The sequence below is a fragment of the Nerophis ophidion genome, linkage group LG02, assembly GCF_033978795.1.
Source record: "Nerophis ophidion isolate RoL-2023_Sa linkage group LG02, RoL_Noph_v1.0, whole genome shotgun sequence".
In the NCBI taxonomy this organism is placed as follows: domain Eukaryota; kingdom Metazoa; phylum Chordata; class Actinopteri; order Syngnathiformes; family Syngnathidae; genus Nerophis; species Nerophis ophidion.
In genome coordinates, this window is record NC_084612.1 from 77,761,091 (window position 1) to 77,776,092 (window position 15,002).

Genomic DNA, 15,002 nt, shown 5'->3' on the forward strand with positions numbered 1-15,002 from the left:
TAATGTTTTGTACGCAACAAAAAAGGTGTTATTTTTTGTGCTACGGCGCCATCTTTTAAACGAGTTCGCTCAATGTACTTCCTGTTTCCTTCCTTGAACCAGAAGTTTAACCGCCCATAGCGTTTCAACTCATATTGATTCTCCGTTCATCACTCCAAGAAAGACTTGTAAAATTTTGCAATATAACTAAAACTATTCATACTTACTAAAGCGTCCCATGTGTGATGTCTGCAGGAGTGTTTTCATGCTTATTTGTACGTGTTATCGTAATGTAATCAAGCTAGCCTTGTTAGCATGAGAAAATATGCTAACATGTTTACAAGTGTCTGTGTTAGTATTATTAACTTACAATGGAATTCTTTTTGTATTGTTTCACTTTCGTAAATTCACCAAAACGCCACCGTGGAGTTGAGTCTGTTTAGCTGATCGGAGAGCTAGCTTGCGGAGCTAGCGGGTCCATGACGCTGACTTCTGTTTTGTTTGAGCAGCCGTTTTACTGCCGCTCTACAAACCCAGTTTGGAAACAATTAAGGGATGTAAATAAACATTGACAAAATCTTTGGTACCGGTGTATATATCTGCAGCTTATAGTCAGGTGCGGCTAATATATGGAAACATATTTATTTCTTCTAAAATCCAGTGGGTACATAGTCCATAGCCCGGAAAATACATTATAAACTACACATTTTCCAACGTATTATTGGTGAGTGCTATTGACAGTGTAACAATATCTACACACTATTTCAACTACCGGTACTTCCTTATTCTCTATTATTACACACATTTGTTTGAGCAAGACCAAGTCAATAGTACACAATAACTCAATAGCTATTACTATCTACTCCATCCATCCATCCATCTTCTTCCGCTTAGCCAAGGTCGGGTCGCGGGGGCAGCAGCCTAAGCAGGGAAGCCCAGACTTCCCTCTCCCCAGCCACTTGGTCCAGCTCCTCCCGGGGGATCCCGAGGCGTTCCCAGGCCAGCCGGGAGACATAGTCTTCCCAACGTGTTCTGGGTCTTCCCCGTGGCCTCCTACTGGTTGTACGTGCCCTAAACACCTCCCTAGGGCGGCGTCTAGGTGGCATCCTGACCAGATGCCCGAACCACCTCATCTGGCTTCTCTCCATGTGGAGGAGCAGTGGCTTGACTTTGAGCTCCTCACCCTATCTTTAAGGGAGAGCAGCGCCACCCGGTGGAGGAAACACATTTTGGCCGCTTGTACCCGTGATCTTGTCCTTTCGGTCAAAACCCAAAGCTCATGACCAAAGGTGAGGATGGGAATGGAGATCGACCAGTAAATTGAGAGCTTTGCCTTCCGGCTCAGCTCCTCCTTCACTTACTTCTTTCTTACTATCAACTATTCTTTTTAAATTGTTAGATTTTTGCCTTCGAAGTCCTCCTGTGTCAAGTAGTAAACATTGACAAAAGCAAAAATGATATAATTTGAGAAAATAAAGCTCTAATCACTCTGGTATCAGTCACAAACTGATACAACCCTTGGTATCGACACTACCAACTTACACATTGATCCGCCCTTTTACTTCTCGTGTACTGACAGTGTCAAAGTTGACTTGCCAAAAGTTGTCCTTATCTTCTCGAGTTTGAATTGAATTACTTTGAAAAACTTGAATGAAATAGACAGAGGGTGAAAGCATGCATCAAAAAGCAAAGAAATGAAGAGCGTTTGAGCTGCACTCCTCACCCTGTAGCTGTTCTCGTAGTTGTTACAGTGCTTGGTGAAGGGCGTCTCCCGGCCCTCGGCCAGCAGGACCTTGGTGCAGATGTTGCGGTGAGACGTTGGCCTCCGCCCCAACACCGAGCCCAGCGGCATCTCGCTGAGAGACAGCGAGCGGCAAGACATGGAGAGAGGCGACTGCAGCCTGGAGGTGAGGAGAGGAGGATATCAATCGCTGCTTTCCTTCTCTCTGCATCAACTCACACGCGTGGTTATTACAGTAATGTGCTGTAAAAACCACCACTGTACATCTTACTGTAAAAAAAATCATTTTACATCATTTTACTGTATCAAAACAGTGGTACCGGTTTTCAATTCATAGTAAATTGCTCTAAAAACGAAAATGTTGTAATAAAATTCAGAATTTTACAATACAATTCTGGCGGCAGAAGTGCTGGGGTTTTTTTCCGTATAATCCACAGTCGTTTTTACAGAAAATTACTGTGAAATTACTATAACTACTTTAAAATTCGGAATTTTACAGTAAGTGTCAGTTTTGTTTTTTTTTTAAGTAAAATCTACCGTTGTTGTTTTAACAGTGCATTACTGTAAATGAAAAAACCGTACCACTGCAGTTCAATTCTGGCGATTGAACTGACAGTTTATTTTACCGCAAAATCTGACGTCATTGTGCATATATATATATATATATATATATATATATATATATATATATATGTATATCTCCATTTTCTACCGCTTATTCCCTTGTGGGGTCGCGGGGGGCGCTGGCGCCTATCTCAGCTACAATCGGGCGGAAGGCGGCGTACACCCTGGACAAGTCGTCACCTCATCGCAGGGCCAACACAGATAGACAGACAACATTCACACTCACATTCACACACTAGGGCCAATTTAGTGCTGCCAATCAACCTATCCCCAGGTGCTTGTCTTTGGACGTGGGAGGAAGCCGGAGTACCCGGAGGAAACCCACGCATTCACGGGGAGAACACGCAAACTCCACACAGAAAGATCCCGAGCCTGGGATTGAACCCAGGACTGCAGGACCTTCGTATTGTGAGGCAGACGCACTAACCCCTCTGCCATATATATATATATATATATATATATATATATGCCTATTGTAGATTCACTCTTCCCAGTCTGGTGCAGGTCTACAATTCTTTTCCTGGTGTCCTTCGACAGCTCTTTGGTCTTGGCCATAGTGGAGTTTGGAGTCTGACTGTTTGAGGCAGTGGACAGGTGTCTTTTATACAGATAACGAGTTCAAACAAGTGCCATTAAAACAGGTAACGAGTGGAGGACAGAAGAGCTTCTTAAAGAAGAAGTTACAGGTCTGTGAGAGATCTTCCTTGTTTGAAGACATATATATACGCACAATGACAAACATTGACATGAAACTGAAACATCCTTATTTTCTCCAGTTTGAGAAAACACAAGACATCTTTAAACCAGCAGGTGTGGCAAGGAGGTGCTGTTGCCTTCCACTTTAGCACAATGAGTCTCCTAGCCAACAAAGTTGTGAATGCTACCAAGTTCTTTTTGGATTTGCTAAGGGTAGATGACCGAGGTGCTACACCAAATAGTCCACTTAGAGGAGTCGGTTCCATCTTTTTGCCAATTACCAGAGACAAAGTATTGCAAAGTTCAGTTCAATAAGTGCACAGGGATGGCCAAACCCAAAGCATAGCTATCAAGTTAGACAGAGATCCCATAACACAAATATTCCGACATACGTATTAGTCAGCCGGAACTTGTGATAACAAATACCATGTATTAGCTTGTTATAACAAATATCATGTATTAGCTTGTTATAACAAATATCATGTATTAGCTTGCATTGAATAATGCTGTGACCACACCATTCCTTTTATTTCGATTACATTTTGGGGGGTAACTATTTGATTCAGGATTGATTCTCGATTCAAAATCAACATTTTTTTAAAAGCATTGGGTGCCAGTTCTATGAATAACTGCATTTCTCCATAAAATATATAAACAGTTCTGGTACATTTCTATATTACTTACAAAAAAACTGGTTTTGGCTTATAATAAAATTATACCCAAACAATTAATAAGATCATCTACATCAGTGGTTCTCAACCTTTTTTCAGTGGTGTACCCCTTGTGAACACTTTTTTAAATTCAAGTACCCCCTAATCAGAGCAAAGCATTTTTGGTTGAAAAAAAAGTCAAATACAGCACTATGTCATCACTTTCTGATTTATTCAATTGTATAACAGTGCAAAATATTGCTCATTAGTAGTGGTCTTTTTTTAACTGTTTGGAAAAAAAGATATAAAAATAATTAAAAAATTGTTGAAAAATAAACAAGTGATTCAATTATAAATAAATATTTCTCCACATAGAAGTAATCATCAACTTAAAGTGCCCTCTTTGGGGATTGTAATAGAGATCCATCTGGATTCATCAACTTACTTCTAAACATTTCTTCACAAAAAAAAATCTTTAACATCAATATTTATGGAACATGTCCACAAAAAATCTAGCTGTCAACACTGAATATTGCATTGTTGTATTTTTTTTCACACTTTATGAACTTACATTCATATTTTGTCAAAGTATCATTCAATAAATATATTTATAAAGGATTTCTAAATTGCTGCTATTTCTAGAATATTTAAAAAAAAATCTCACGTACCCCCTGGCATACCTTCAAGTACCCCCAGGGGTACGTGTACCCCCATTTGAGAACCACTGATCTACATCAACTATGTGATTTGTCTGAGTGGCTGGACAGGACAGATTAAAAATATATAATAAAATAAAATATACATTTAAAAAAAATGGAAAAAACAATTTTTGATTTTTTTTTTCAACCGATTAAGAATCATTACAAATAACAAATGCGATTAATCTGAAAATCGTTTTTTTTTTTTTTTTTTTTGACACCACTGGGTTAGGATTAGGTTCACACGTATCGTTTAGGGTTAGGGTTAGCGTTAGAGGTCATACAAAAAATAGTCCCTTTTTTTGATGGAAGTAACCAAAAAAAGCTGTAAATATGACTAAGTGTCTAGGTGCCTGCCCCTCTGGATCAACACCTGGGTCAGGAACACAAATACAGTCCCAGACTGGCGTGGCGTGATAAACCTGCACAACACGACAAATAAAATACCTCACGTTCTGTTGCTTTAAGATGAAAACGCCGGAAGCTGGCGAGGAGCTCCAAGACGGTCTACGTGCACACCTGCACTGATTGTGGTCCACAGCGACCGGCAGCCACGTGGCTTAAATACCTGGCGCCCGCCCCCTGACCTCAGCAGCCTGGAACAAAGCTGCCCCTGCGTGCCAACTTGCAGACTGACTGTGCAGGCTTCTATGAAATGATGATAAGAATAGTGCCACTAATGTAATAGGCCTGTGTGCACGCCATCAGAGGAGTTAGTCTCTGGGCAACAAAACCTCCATCATTTTGTGTGCTTCTGATCAGAATGGACCCGCTAAACACAGAGACTCAGTGGTGTCATCAGGCCAGGAACCCTCGCTCACTGGCATTGCAAAACCATTTGGGGGATTTCGCTTTTGTTTTCCCGGAATCGCGGCGGCGATACACGGAACAGCGGAGCACTGCGAAGCCGATACTTGGGAAACCACCTCACCTCGTGGCGACGCTGGAGGTGACGGAAGGGGCGCAGCGCGGGCCAATCAGCAGCAAAGACTCCAGGCACCGGGCAAACTCGCTGCGGTAGTCCGTGTTGATCTGGAGGAAGACGGGAGGGTGCCGTCAGTGGACAAGAACATACGGCTTTTTCTTTGGCTTTTTCCCCACTCCAACTCCAGCTCTTTTGTGACGTTTGTAAAGTTAAAAAAGATTTAACGTTAGTGTTATTTGCAGAAGGCAGCACGGTAGGGGGGGTTAGTGGCTCGGCCTCACAATACGAAGGTCCTGGGTTCGATCCTGCGCTCAGGATCTTTCTGTGTGGAGTTTGAATGTTCTCCCTGTGACTGTAATATATAAATATATAATATAATCGCGGGAGTGCACTATCCACTTTAGCCGCCATCCCAACTTTGACCACAGCGTCAGCTGCTATGCGGAGTGGAGCTTTCTCTCGTTTTCAGCGGACTGCATTGCAATATGATTAACCCCTCCTCTTCCTCTCATGAGAGATCCACCCAGGAGTGGGGCCGTATATATATATATATATATATATATATATATATATATATATATATATATATATATATATATATTAGGGATGCACCGAAATGAAAATTTGTGGCCGAAGCCGAATAAAATTTAAACGCTTGGCCGAAGGTCAAATACCGAATAATGAATGCAGTTTTTCACAATTTTTTTAATATTGCATAAATAGCCTAGGATAAATTTTTAGACATGTTTTTCAAATAAAGTCAATTTTTATTGAGTATTGACATTTTTTAATATTCCAGTAGCCTTTGCTTTTCAAAAAAAGCACAGTTTTTCATTTATATTAGGCCTTCAAACAAAACATGCATTCCAAAAAAAAAAAAGTGCATTAAAGTGGATAAACCCACAACAAATGAATTATTGTCTTTTTGGCAAAAGTCTGCTTAGCCACAGTAGATATGCTAATAATGTAAACAGAAGGCTCAAGTAAATCTCAATAAGTGTGTGCTTGTAACCTCATACACTTATACAGGTAGCCTACACAACAGGCTAATAATGTAAACAGAGGCCCCACTAAATCTCAATAAGTGTGTGCTTGTAACCTCATACACTTATACAGGTACACAACATATCCCAACGTCACTGCACGTTGGTTGATTGCATCACCGCGTCAAAAAATTGCGTCACACTCCACTATTCGGCTTTGTTTTTAACTCATTCCGCCGAAGGCCAAATGTGGCTTTTTTTGCCATATTCGGCCGAATATATTCGGTTACCGATTAATCGGTGCATCCCTTATGTATGTATGTATGTATGTATGTATGTATATATATATATATATATATATATATATATATATATATATATCCTATTTGTCTTTACTTGACTTTGTAGTGCATCATTCAGTAGCAATATGCAGGTGATTAATCAGCGTTGCAGAAAAAGACAGTTATTTGTGACAAAACACTGCAGCAACACGTCGGTCTGCTTTCATTGTGTTTGTTTGCAAATAAAAGCACTGAAGACGAGATTGTTCATATGAAAGCAATTCAAAGTGTCACTCACTTTGCTGCTTTGCACCGGCCGAAGGCGATGAGGCAGCTTGACAATCCTCTTCAGTCGCTCCATCAGTTGCTGTGGAAGCAAAATCATCACAACGATGAACCAACTCCATTTTACAGCAAACAGTCCACGGAAGCCAGGAGATAATCTGCGGTAGCAGGTCACAAAGTGCTATAACTGGTCCTGGGCCAGTCCACTCACTCTGTGCCATTTGCATCTCCAGGAAAAAAAATATAAAGGCACGAGTGAAAATACATTTTCTTCGTAAGCAAAGAGTCCTGCACATCGGTCTGATTCCATATTTGATACATGTGATTACAAATAGGAATTTAAACTTCTTTAAATCAGTGATTCTCAAACGTTAATCCATTTAGTGGTATGCCAAAGAATCACTGAATTAAATATTCAAACACAGTGTTACTGTTCAAGCTGTGGCCAAAAAAATGTAATATCCTGGTTATGTTTTTAATGAATACATAGGCCTACTATGCTGCCATAGTTGAATGTTGGTCATTTTGGTGGTACTTGGAGGGGCCATAGTGTTTTCTGACAGGGTATTTGGTGGGAAAAGTGTGAGAACTATTGCCTTTAACACTCAAAAAATTGCATTTGATGCCTGTTCCCAACTTCTAAAGTTAGACTTTAACACGATATATGATCATATATATCATTCAGAAATGTATATTTTTCATATATTTGTGTTACTCCTTGAAAAAAATGATGAAGTTAAAAGTCCCTGGGTTTTTCCCGCTTGACCCTTTAGTGTCCACATTCTGTTTGCACCAATGCCATGTGGGTATACAGTATTTCATCCACCTCGGTTTTGTCATGTCTGTGTGATTTTGTTTTGTTTTTTGGACATTCAATTACTGTTTTCAAACTTCCTGGTTTGTTTTGTTACCATGACTACCCATTAGTTTTCACCTGTCTCACGTTTTGCACTCGCACACCTGTTTTCACTTATCATGTCATTGCTATTTAAGCCTGTCTGTTTCTGTTGTTTGTCCTGGCAACGTCACCTCCTTCACACCATCTATCACCTTCTATGCCTTCCATGCCGATGATCCGGGTTACTTTCTTGTTTAAAGTACATTTTTGTTAATCATGCCATAGTGCTAGTTTTTGTTTTCATAGTCAAGTTTGTTCTCCGCCATTGTGCGCGCCTTTTGTTTGTTCCGTTTTTTTCAGTTATAGTGTCAAGATAAAAAGATGTCTCTACCTTCACGCCGTTTCCACTCCATTCGCTTTGCACCTCGGGAAAACAATCCACGCCCAAGTCCAAGTCGTGACAGGTTTTTGTTACAATTCCATTGAGAAGGGTTTGTTGAAAACCGAATCTTACGGAAACCGGAACAATAAAGATAGGATAGAATAGAATAGAGTTTTATTGTCATTATTGCAATGAACAGGTTCAAAGAACAACGAAATTGGAGCAGCTCCTCCTAAGGTGCATATGCAATATGGTAGTATAAATAGTAAAAAAAAAAAAAAAAGATAGAGATGACAGATGTATCTATACGATACGATGGCACTTTATTGTCATCACACTCAAAAAGTACAACACAATGCAATTGTCAGCACAGACCCATTAAAGGTAGAAATATTGTCGGTGACAAGGTCGACCAGGGTTGTCCAAAGTAAGGTTTGGGGCCATTTGAGGCCCATAGTTAATTTTTCAACAGCCCGCTGTACAATAATTTTATTATTAGCATGCTAGCTGCTTTTTAGGCCAATTTTGCCAGTATGCACATCAGCGTCAACAATTTTGTTACTTGAGAAATTCTAACATTTAGCATGGCAAAGCTAATTTTATAGGTATACACTTGAGTCATATTTTGGTACTTGATGGATGCTCTGCATTTTTTTCTTTCTTACAAATTGTTCAGACATGCACCTCAGAATAATATATTTTGATGCTTACAACATGCCTCAGTTTGTATTTTAGCATGCTAACATTAACAAAGTAGCTTTTTTAGCAAATTTAACAGGTATACACCTCATATATTTTAGTATTTCACTAATGCTAACTGTAAGCATACTATGGTTAGCATTTTAACATTGTACTGTTAGCGGGCTAGCTTGTCTAGATAATTTTGCTAGTATAAACAAATGAGTCATTTTTTTGTTAATTGACACTATCTGGGCTAACTTACAATTTCTGTTCAGCTTTGGCTCATCAGCATTCACATAAAAAAATGATACCGAAATTGTATTTTTTTTGTTTTCTGCAAAAAAATCTAGTGGTGGGGGGGGGGGGTGAGTAAAAAAAAAAAAAAAGTCAAACCCACACTAGGCTGCTATGGGGGGCGGGGGCTCAGTTTGGGGCCAGGAAAAAAACTCAACAGCCAGAATAATCACATATACACACGTTACGACATATTAACCACAAAACTTGTTCCCATAGAGACCCCAAAATGTTAACAACCACTTTTTATAGCAAATAATTGTAGTTTTACAAGCAGTAAACAATATGAACTACATAAAAATGATGAAAGAAATGTATAAATAAAAATTCAACATCACTTTTAAGTTTATCAAAGACTCTTGTTGGCAGAGACGACGAACGAACGGGCACAAATGGCACCGCTATACTCAAATTAATGTTTCTCACCTATTTGATCAAAGTGTTGTAACATTTAAAAAAGCACAAGGACTGAGTCGCCAACTAGTGTTTAATCGTACCAAAAACTGCGACAAAGTACAAAAACCAGACACATTTTTTGTTAAAAATGTTTCCCTAAAATATTGTACTACTAAAACTGGACCATATTTAAACTGAAGTACAGTTATTTGATAATTCTGTGCTAAAAACCCCTATTACTTTAAGTCATTTTAGTCAAACATGTCATTTTTGGCTGGAGGAAGACGATACAATTACATAAAGTTGCCTGAGATGGGCGTAGAAACTGTTGGAGTAGTACAATCCCAGCAGGCACAAGACATTGAAGCAACATTGAAAACTTGTTGAATTAGGTCCTGATGTTGAGAAACTCAAACATAACGTTAAAACAACATGCTTTTGACAATGTTTAATCAATGTTGGGTTCTGATATTGATCTGACCGTTGAAATTTGGTCATTTCCCAACCAATATTCTACAACACAAAAACAACGTTGAAACAACATGCTTTTTGACAACATTTAATCAATGTTTGGTTCTAATGTATATTTGACCATTGAATTTTGGTCATTTTCTGACCAATATTTCATAAAACAAACATAACGTTGAAACAACATGCTTTTTGAAAACGTTTATTCAATGTTGGCTTCTAACATTCATTTGACCATTGAATTTTGGTCATTTTCTGACCAATATTCTACAACACAAGTACAACGTTGAAACAACATGCTTTTTGACCACCTTTATTCAATGTCAGGTTGTGACGTTGATTTGACGATGAAATGTGGTCATTTCCCCACCAACAACGTGGATCCAATGTAAGACACCAACGTTGTCTCAGTTAAAAAAATATAGGGCTATAGAGCGTTTTCCTTCCGGGCTCCAGTACTCTGGAATGCCCTCCCAGTAACAGTTCGAGATGCCACCTCAGTAGAAGCATTTAAGTCTCACCTTAAAACTCATTTGTATACTCTAGCCTTTAAATAGACTCCCCTTTTAGACCAGTTGATCTGCCGTTTGTTTTCTTTTTCTCCAATGTCCCACTCTCCCTTGTGGAGGGGGTCCGGTCCGATCCGGTGGCCATGTACTGCTTGCCTGTGTATCGGCTGGGGACATCTCTGCGCTGCTGATCCGCCTCCGCTTGGGATGGTTTCCTGCTGGCTCCGCTGTGAACGGGACTCTCGCTGCTGTGTTGGATCCGCTTTGGACTGGACTCTCGCTGTGTTGGGTAGTGTTGGATCCGCTTTGGACTGGACTCTCGCGACTGTGTTGGATCCATTATGGATTTAACTTTGACAGTATCATTTTAGACCCGCTCGACATCCATTGCTTTCGTCCTCTCCAAGGTTCTCATAGTCATCATTGTCACCGACGTCCCACTGGGTGTGAGTTTTCCTTGCCCTTATGTGGGCCTACCGAGGATGTCGTAGTGGTTTGTGTTGTGGTTTGTGCAGCCCTTTGAGACACTAGTGATTTAGGGCTATATAAGTAAACATTGATTGATTGATTGAACTATTTTCCAACGTTGTTTCAAAGTCCGTTTTAAAGGACATGTACATTGTAACAATGTCTTGTGCCTGCTGGGATACGTGATATTATCAGGTTTTTTTTTTCCAATCTGTTTTTTGGAGAGTTCTAACAAGCAAATGGCACTGTTTCAGTGGAATGGCCATTATACGGTGAAAAATGCAAATCACTCACGTAGCCCATGTCCAAAAACTCAAACATGTTGGCAGAGCTGAGGAAGGCAGAGCAGGTGACCAGGTGAACCTGCAAACACAATAAAAGTCAATGTTTGTCATTCAGAAATCCAGATGTGAATTTGGGGATTATTTCCAGTCACGTTTATTTCTATTGAGCCAGGCGGTGGTTATCACTGGTGGCTAGGAAACGTGGCGCCCTCGTGAACAGTGACGTTATGTGTATGATGCAAAGTGTTGAGCACCTGGAGTGTTGGCAGGAGGGATGTGAGGTGCGAGAGCTGCTCCTTCAGCGCTTTCTCCTTCTCCTCGTGTTGGCTGCAAACACAAGCGGAGCTGATACTTCTGAGGACATGTTTTTACTGCGGAGCTGCATGGTGCCAACAAAGTCCATTATTATTTCCACCAGCACTCTGCGGTAACAGCCCCCGGGCAGCCGAGGAGCGGCGGACACACAAATCCCGACTCAAATAGCCTGGAACAGCCTTCCAGGAAGCGGGCCGCCGCACCACTTCCTGGCAGTCTCAGTAAAGATCCACACAGACTGCAACCCGATCACTCGCTCCATCAAAAGCCAACGCTCGTTGCTCCTTTCCATGTCTTTCTTTGAAAAAACTAGGGGATGATATCGATTGGTCGTTAAAATGAGGCGTCTTGTGACTAATGGCTGCAAAAGCTTTGCTGACATTAAATCAAACTTAGCTATTCCTTAATGGCAATCAATCTATTGAAAGTAATGAGGCGGCCCATAGTAGTTGTGAAAAAATGTGGCCACTCTGACTCCGTATGTGATGATCACAACCAAGTACCAGGAGAACGGAAAAACGACTTTATTTATTGACTTAACTGTGTTCCATTGTGTGCATTAAACCAGGGGTCACCAACGCCGTGCCCGCAGGCACCAGGTCACCCATAAGGACCAGATGAGTCTCCCGCTGGCCTGTTCTAAAAATAGCTCAAATAGCAGCACTTACCAGTGAGCTGCCTCTATTTTTTAAATTTTATTTATTTACAAGCAAGCTGGTCTCGCTTTGCTCGACATTTTTAATTCTAAGAGAGACAAAACTCAAATAGAATTTGAAAATCCAAGAAAATATTTTAAAGACTTGGTCTTCATTTGTTTAAATAAATTAATTTATGTTTTTACTTTGCTTCTTCTAACTTTTAGAAAGACAATTTTAGAGAAAAAATACAGCCTTAAAAATAATTTTAGGATTTTTAAACACATATACCTTTTTAACGTTTAAATTCCTTCCTCTTCTTTCCTGACAATTTAAATCAATGTTCAAGTAAATTAATTTTTTTTATTGTAAAAAATAATAAATGAATTTTAATTTAATTCTTAATTTTAGTTCTGTTTTTTCGAAAAAGAACATTTGTGAAATATTTCTTCAAACGTACAGTATTATGATTAAAATAAAAAAAAATATTCTGACAAATCTAGAAAATCTGTAGAAGCAAATTTATATTTTATTTTAAAGTCTTTTGAATTTCTTTTAAATTGTTGTTCTGGAAAATCTAGAAGAAATAATTATTTGTCTTTGTTAGAAATATAGCTTGGTCCAATTTGTTGTATATTCTAACAAAGTGAAGATTGGATTTTAGCCTATTTAAAACATTTTGTCAAAATTCTAAAATTAATCTTAATCAGGAAAATTTATTTTTTTCATTTTTTCAAAAAGATTCGAACTAGATCGTTTTTCTCTTCTTTTTTTCAGTTGAATTTTGAATTTTAAAGAGTCGAAATTGAAGATAAATTATGTTTCAAAACTTAATTATCATTTTTTTCGTGTTTTCTCCTCTTTTAAATTCAATTAAGTGTTTTTTTCATCATTTATTCTCTACAAAAAACCTTCCGTAAAAGGAAAAAAAATGTACGACGGAATGACAGACAGAAATACCCATTTTTTTTTATAAACATACATTTATTTATTAAAGGTAAATTGAGCAAATTGGCTATTTCTGGCAATTTATTGAAGTGTGTATCAAACTGGTAGCCTTTTGCATGAATCAGTACCCAAGAAGTAGCTCTTGCTTTCAAAAAGGTTGCTGACCCCTGCATTAAACCTTTTCCAATTGTATTTACAATCCGCAAAGTTTCTGAAAATACCGTCTAAAGCAGTGTTTTTCAACCACTGTGCTGTGAGAGATAGTCCGGTGTGCCGCAGGAGATTATCTAGTTTCACTTATTTGCAAAATAGTTGTCTTGGTACATTGTTGATGTCCAACGTTGGAGTCACGTCGTTGTTTGGGAAATGACCACAATTCAATGGTCAAATCAACGTCACAAGCCGATGTTGATTAGACGTTGTCAAAAAGCATGTTGTTTCAACGTTATGTTGATGCTGAGATCATTATTCATGCGTTTCTTGCGTCTTGTCTCCATTACTCTAACGCACTGGTTCTCAAAGTGGGGGGCGGGCCAGCCTTGGGGGGCGCGGAGGCATGACTGGGAGTGACGAGAAGTTTTTTTTAACAAATTGTTGTTTTTTTGTTTTTTTCATACAAATACATGTGTCATTTCATTTAAAAACCCAGACAAGCATGAAATAAACATACAATAAAAAGAGGAATAAATAATGTCTCTTAGGGCGGAACACCATCTCTATGTCGACGTATTGAACAAATGGCGTTGTCCCGCTCGCCCACCACGGGTCACGCCCACCGCAAGTCAGAAAGCAGAAGACACAAACCGTGCTGGATATCAGAAAGCAGCGAGCTACCCTCTTTTCTAATCCCAACTCAGCGTTGAGCATGACTTAAGAGTGTCAGTATTAAGCCTGCAACCCCGCTTTGTGCAAAACAGGCTCATTGCAGCCACTAATACTGTGATAAAACTCTTTTTTTTTAGCAAGGTAGCTGTTCATCTTTTTACCAACGGGCTGCATTTTCTTTCATTTTTTGCAGAGATTGTAAAGTGAATTCACAAGTGAGTTTTTGTCACACCGCGGTGAGGGATGTCTTGTCTTGGTTTCTTTTGTCTTGTGATTTGCATGTTTTTATTTTGAAAAGTAACTCTTGTTTCAGATCACTTGCCCTTCCTCTTGTGTCATCAGTCTGATGTCATCCCTGATCCCTGATTGTCGCCACCTGTTTCCCATTACCCTCATGTGTCACATAAGCCCACGCCTCCCCTTGTTCTCTCCCCGATTGTCTCAAGTTTTCGTGCCTGTCTCGCTTCCATGTCCATGTCCATGCCTTGCCTCGTCCCACGCTTTTTTTCCTGGATCCTGAATTCCCACGCTGCTATTTTGAGTTTGACTTTTCTCCTCCTCAGTAGAGTGAATTTTGATATTTAGTTTTTTCAACCAAAGTGGTGAGTTATTTTTTTCCTACAATTCTTTCCTCAAATTTTTTGAGTGATTTTTTTGTTAACCATTAGTAGATTAATATTAAGTGTAGAAATGCTCACAGTCATAGTTTTCTTCCTCCTGTTGGAGCGTTTTATGTTAAGTTTTATAGCAGCTATGGCGCAAATTATAGTTTGTCTTTGTTTTTGTATTTTCCTCCTTTTAGGAGTGATTCTGGGTTATTCTTTTTTTTTGGAAACTTTTTCGCCGATAGTTTTTGTTATTTGTAGATATTGTATTACTCTGACTCTGGAGGTGAAAGAGCCGTCAAAATAAAAGCCCGACTAAGTATCCCTACTCTGCATCTGAGTTCATTCCTTTGTCCAACCCTGACAGTTTTATTTTTTTGAAAAATAAATATTTATGTTATGCCAATAAATGTAAACTTGATTAATTCTGTGACTATTGTGACTTTTGTTGGTGTGACGTGGGGCCCGAATGTTTTTTTTTCATCTGAAGGG

At 39.2% G+C, this 15,002-nt stretch overlaps 1 protein-coding gene and 1 long non-coding RNA gene across 4 annotated transcripts in view; one reads left to right on the forward strand and one right to left on the reverse strand.

Annotated features, from left to right (window-relative positions):
- The window catches only part of rnf207a (ring finger protein 207a), a 37,742-nt gene that overhangs the window by 6,661 nt on the left and 16,079 nt on the right, over positions 1–15,002 (reverse strand). For all 3 annotated transcript variants that reach the window (XM_061892153.1, XM_061892148.1, XM_061892162.1), the window contains 5 exons: positions 11,437–11,509; positions 11,193–11,261; positions 6,876–6,944; positions 5,320–5,420; positions 1,703–1,880 (listed from right to left, as the gene is read on the reverse strand). In XM_061892153.1, coding sequence (XP_061748137.1) covers positions 1,703–1,880; positions 5,320–5,420; positions 6,876–6,944; positions 11,193–11,261; positions 11,437–11,509 — 490 coding nt within the window. The remainder of the gene's footprint in view (positions 1–1,702; positions 1,881–5,319; positions 5,421–6,875; positions 6,945–11,192; positions 11,262–11,436; positions 11,510–15,002) is intronic.
- Positions 1,571–14,935, forward strand: LOC133546263 (uncharacterized). Its single transcript, XR_009805046.1, has 2 exons — positions 1,571–1,886; positions 13,782–14,935. It is a non-coding gene; the product is annotated as an uncharacterized LOC133546263 (long non-coding RNA).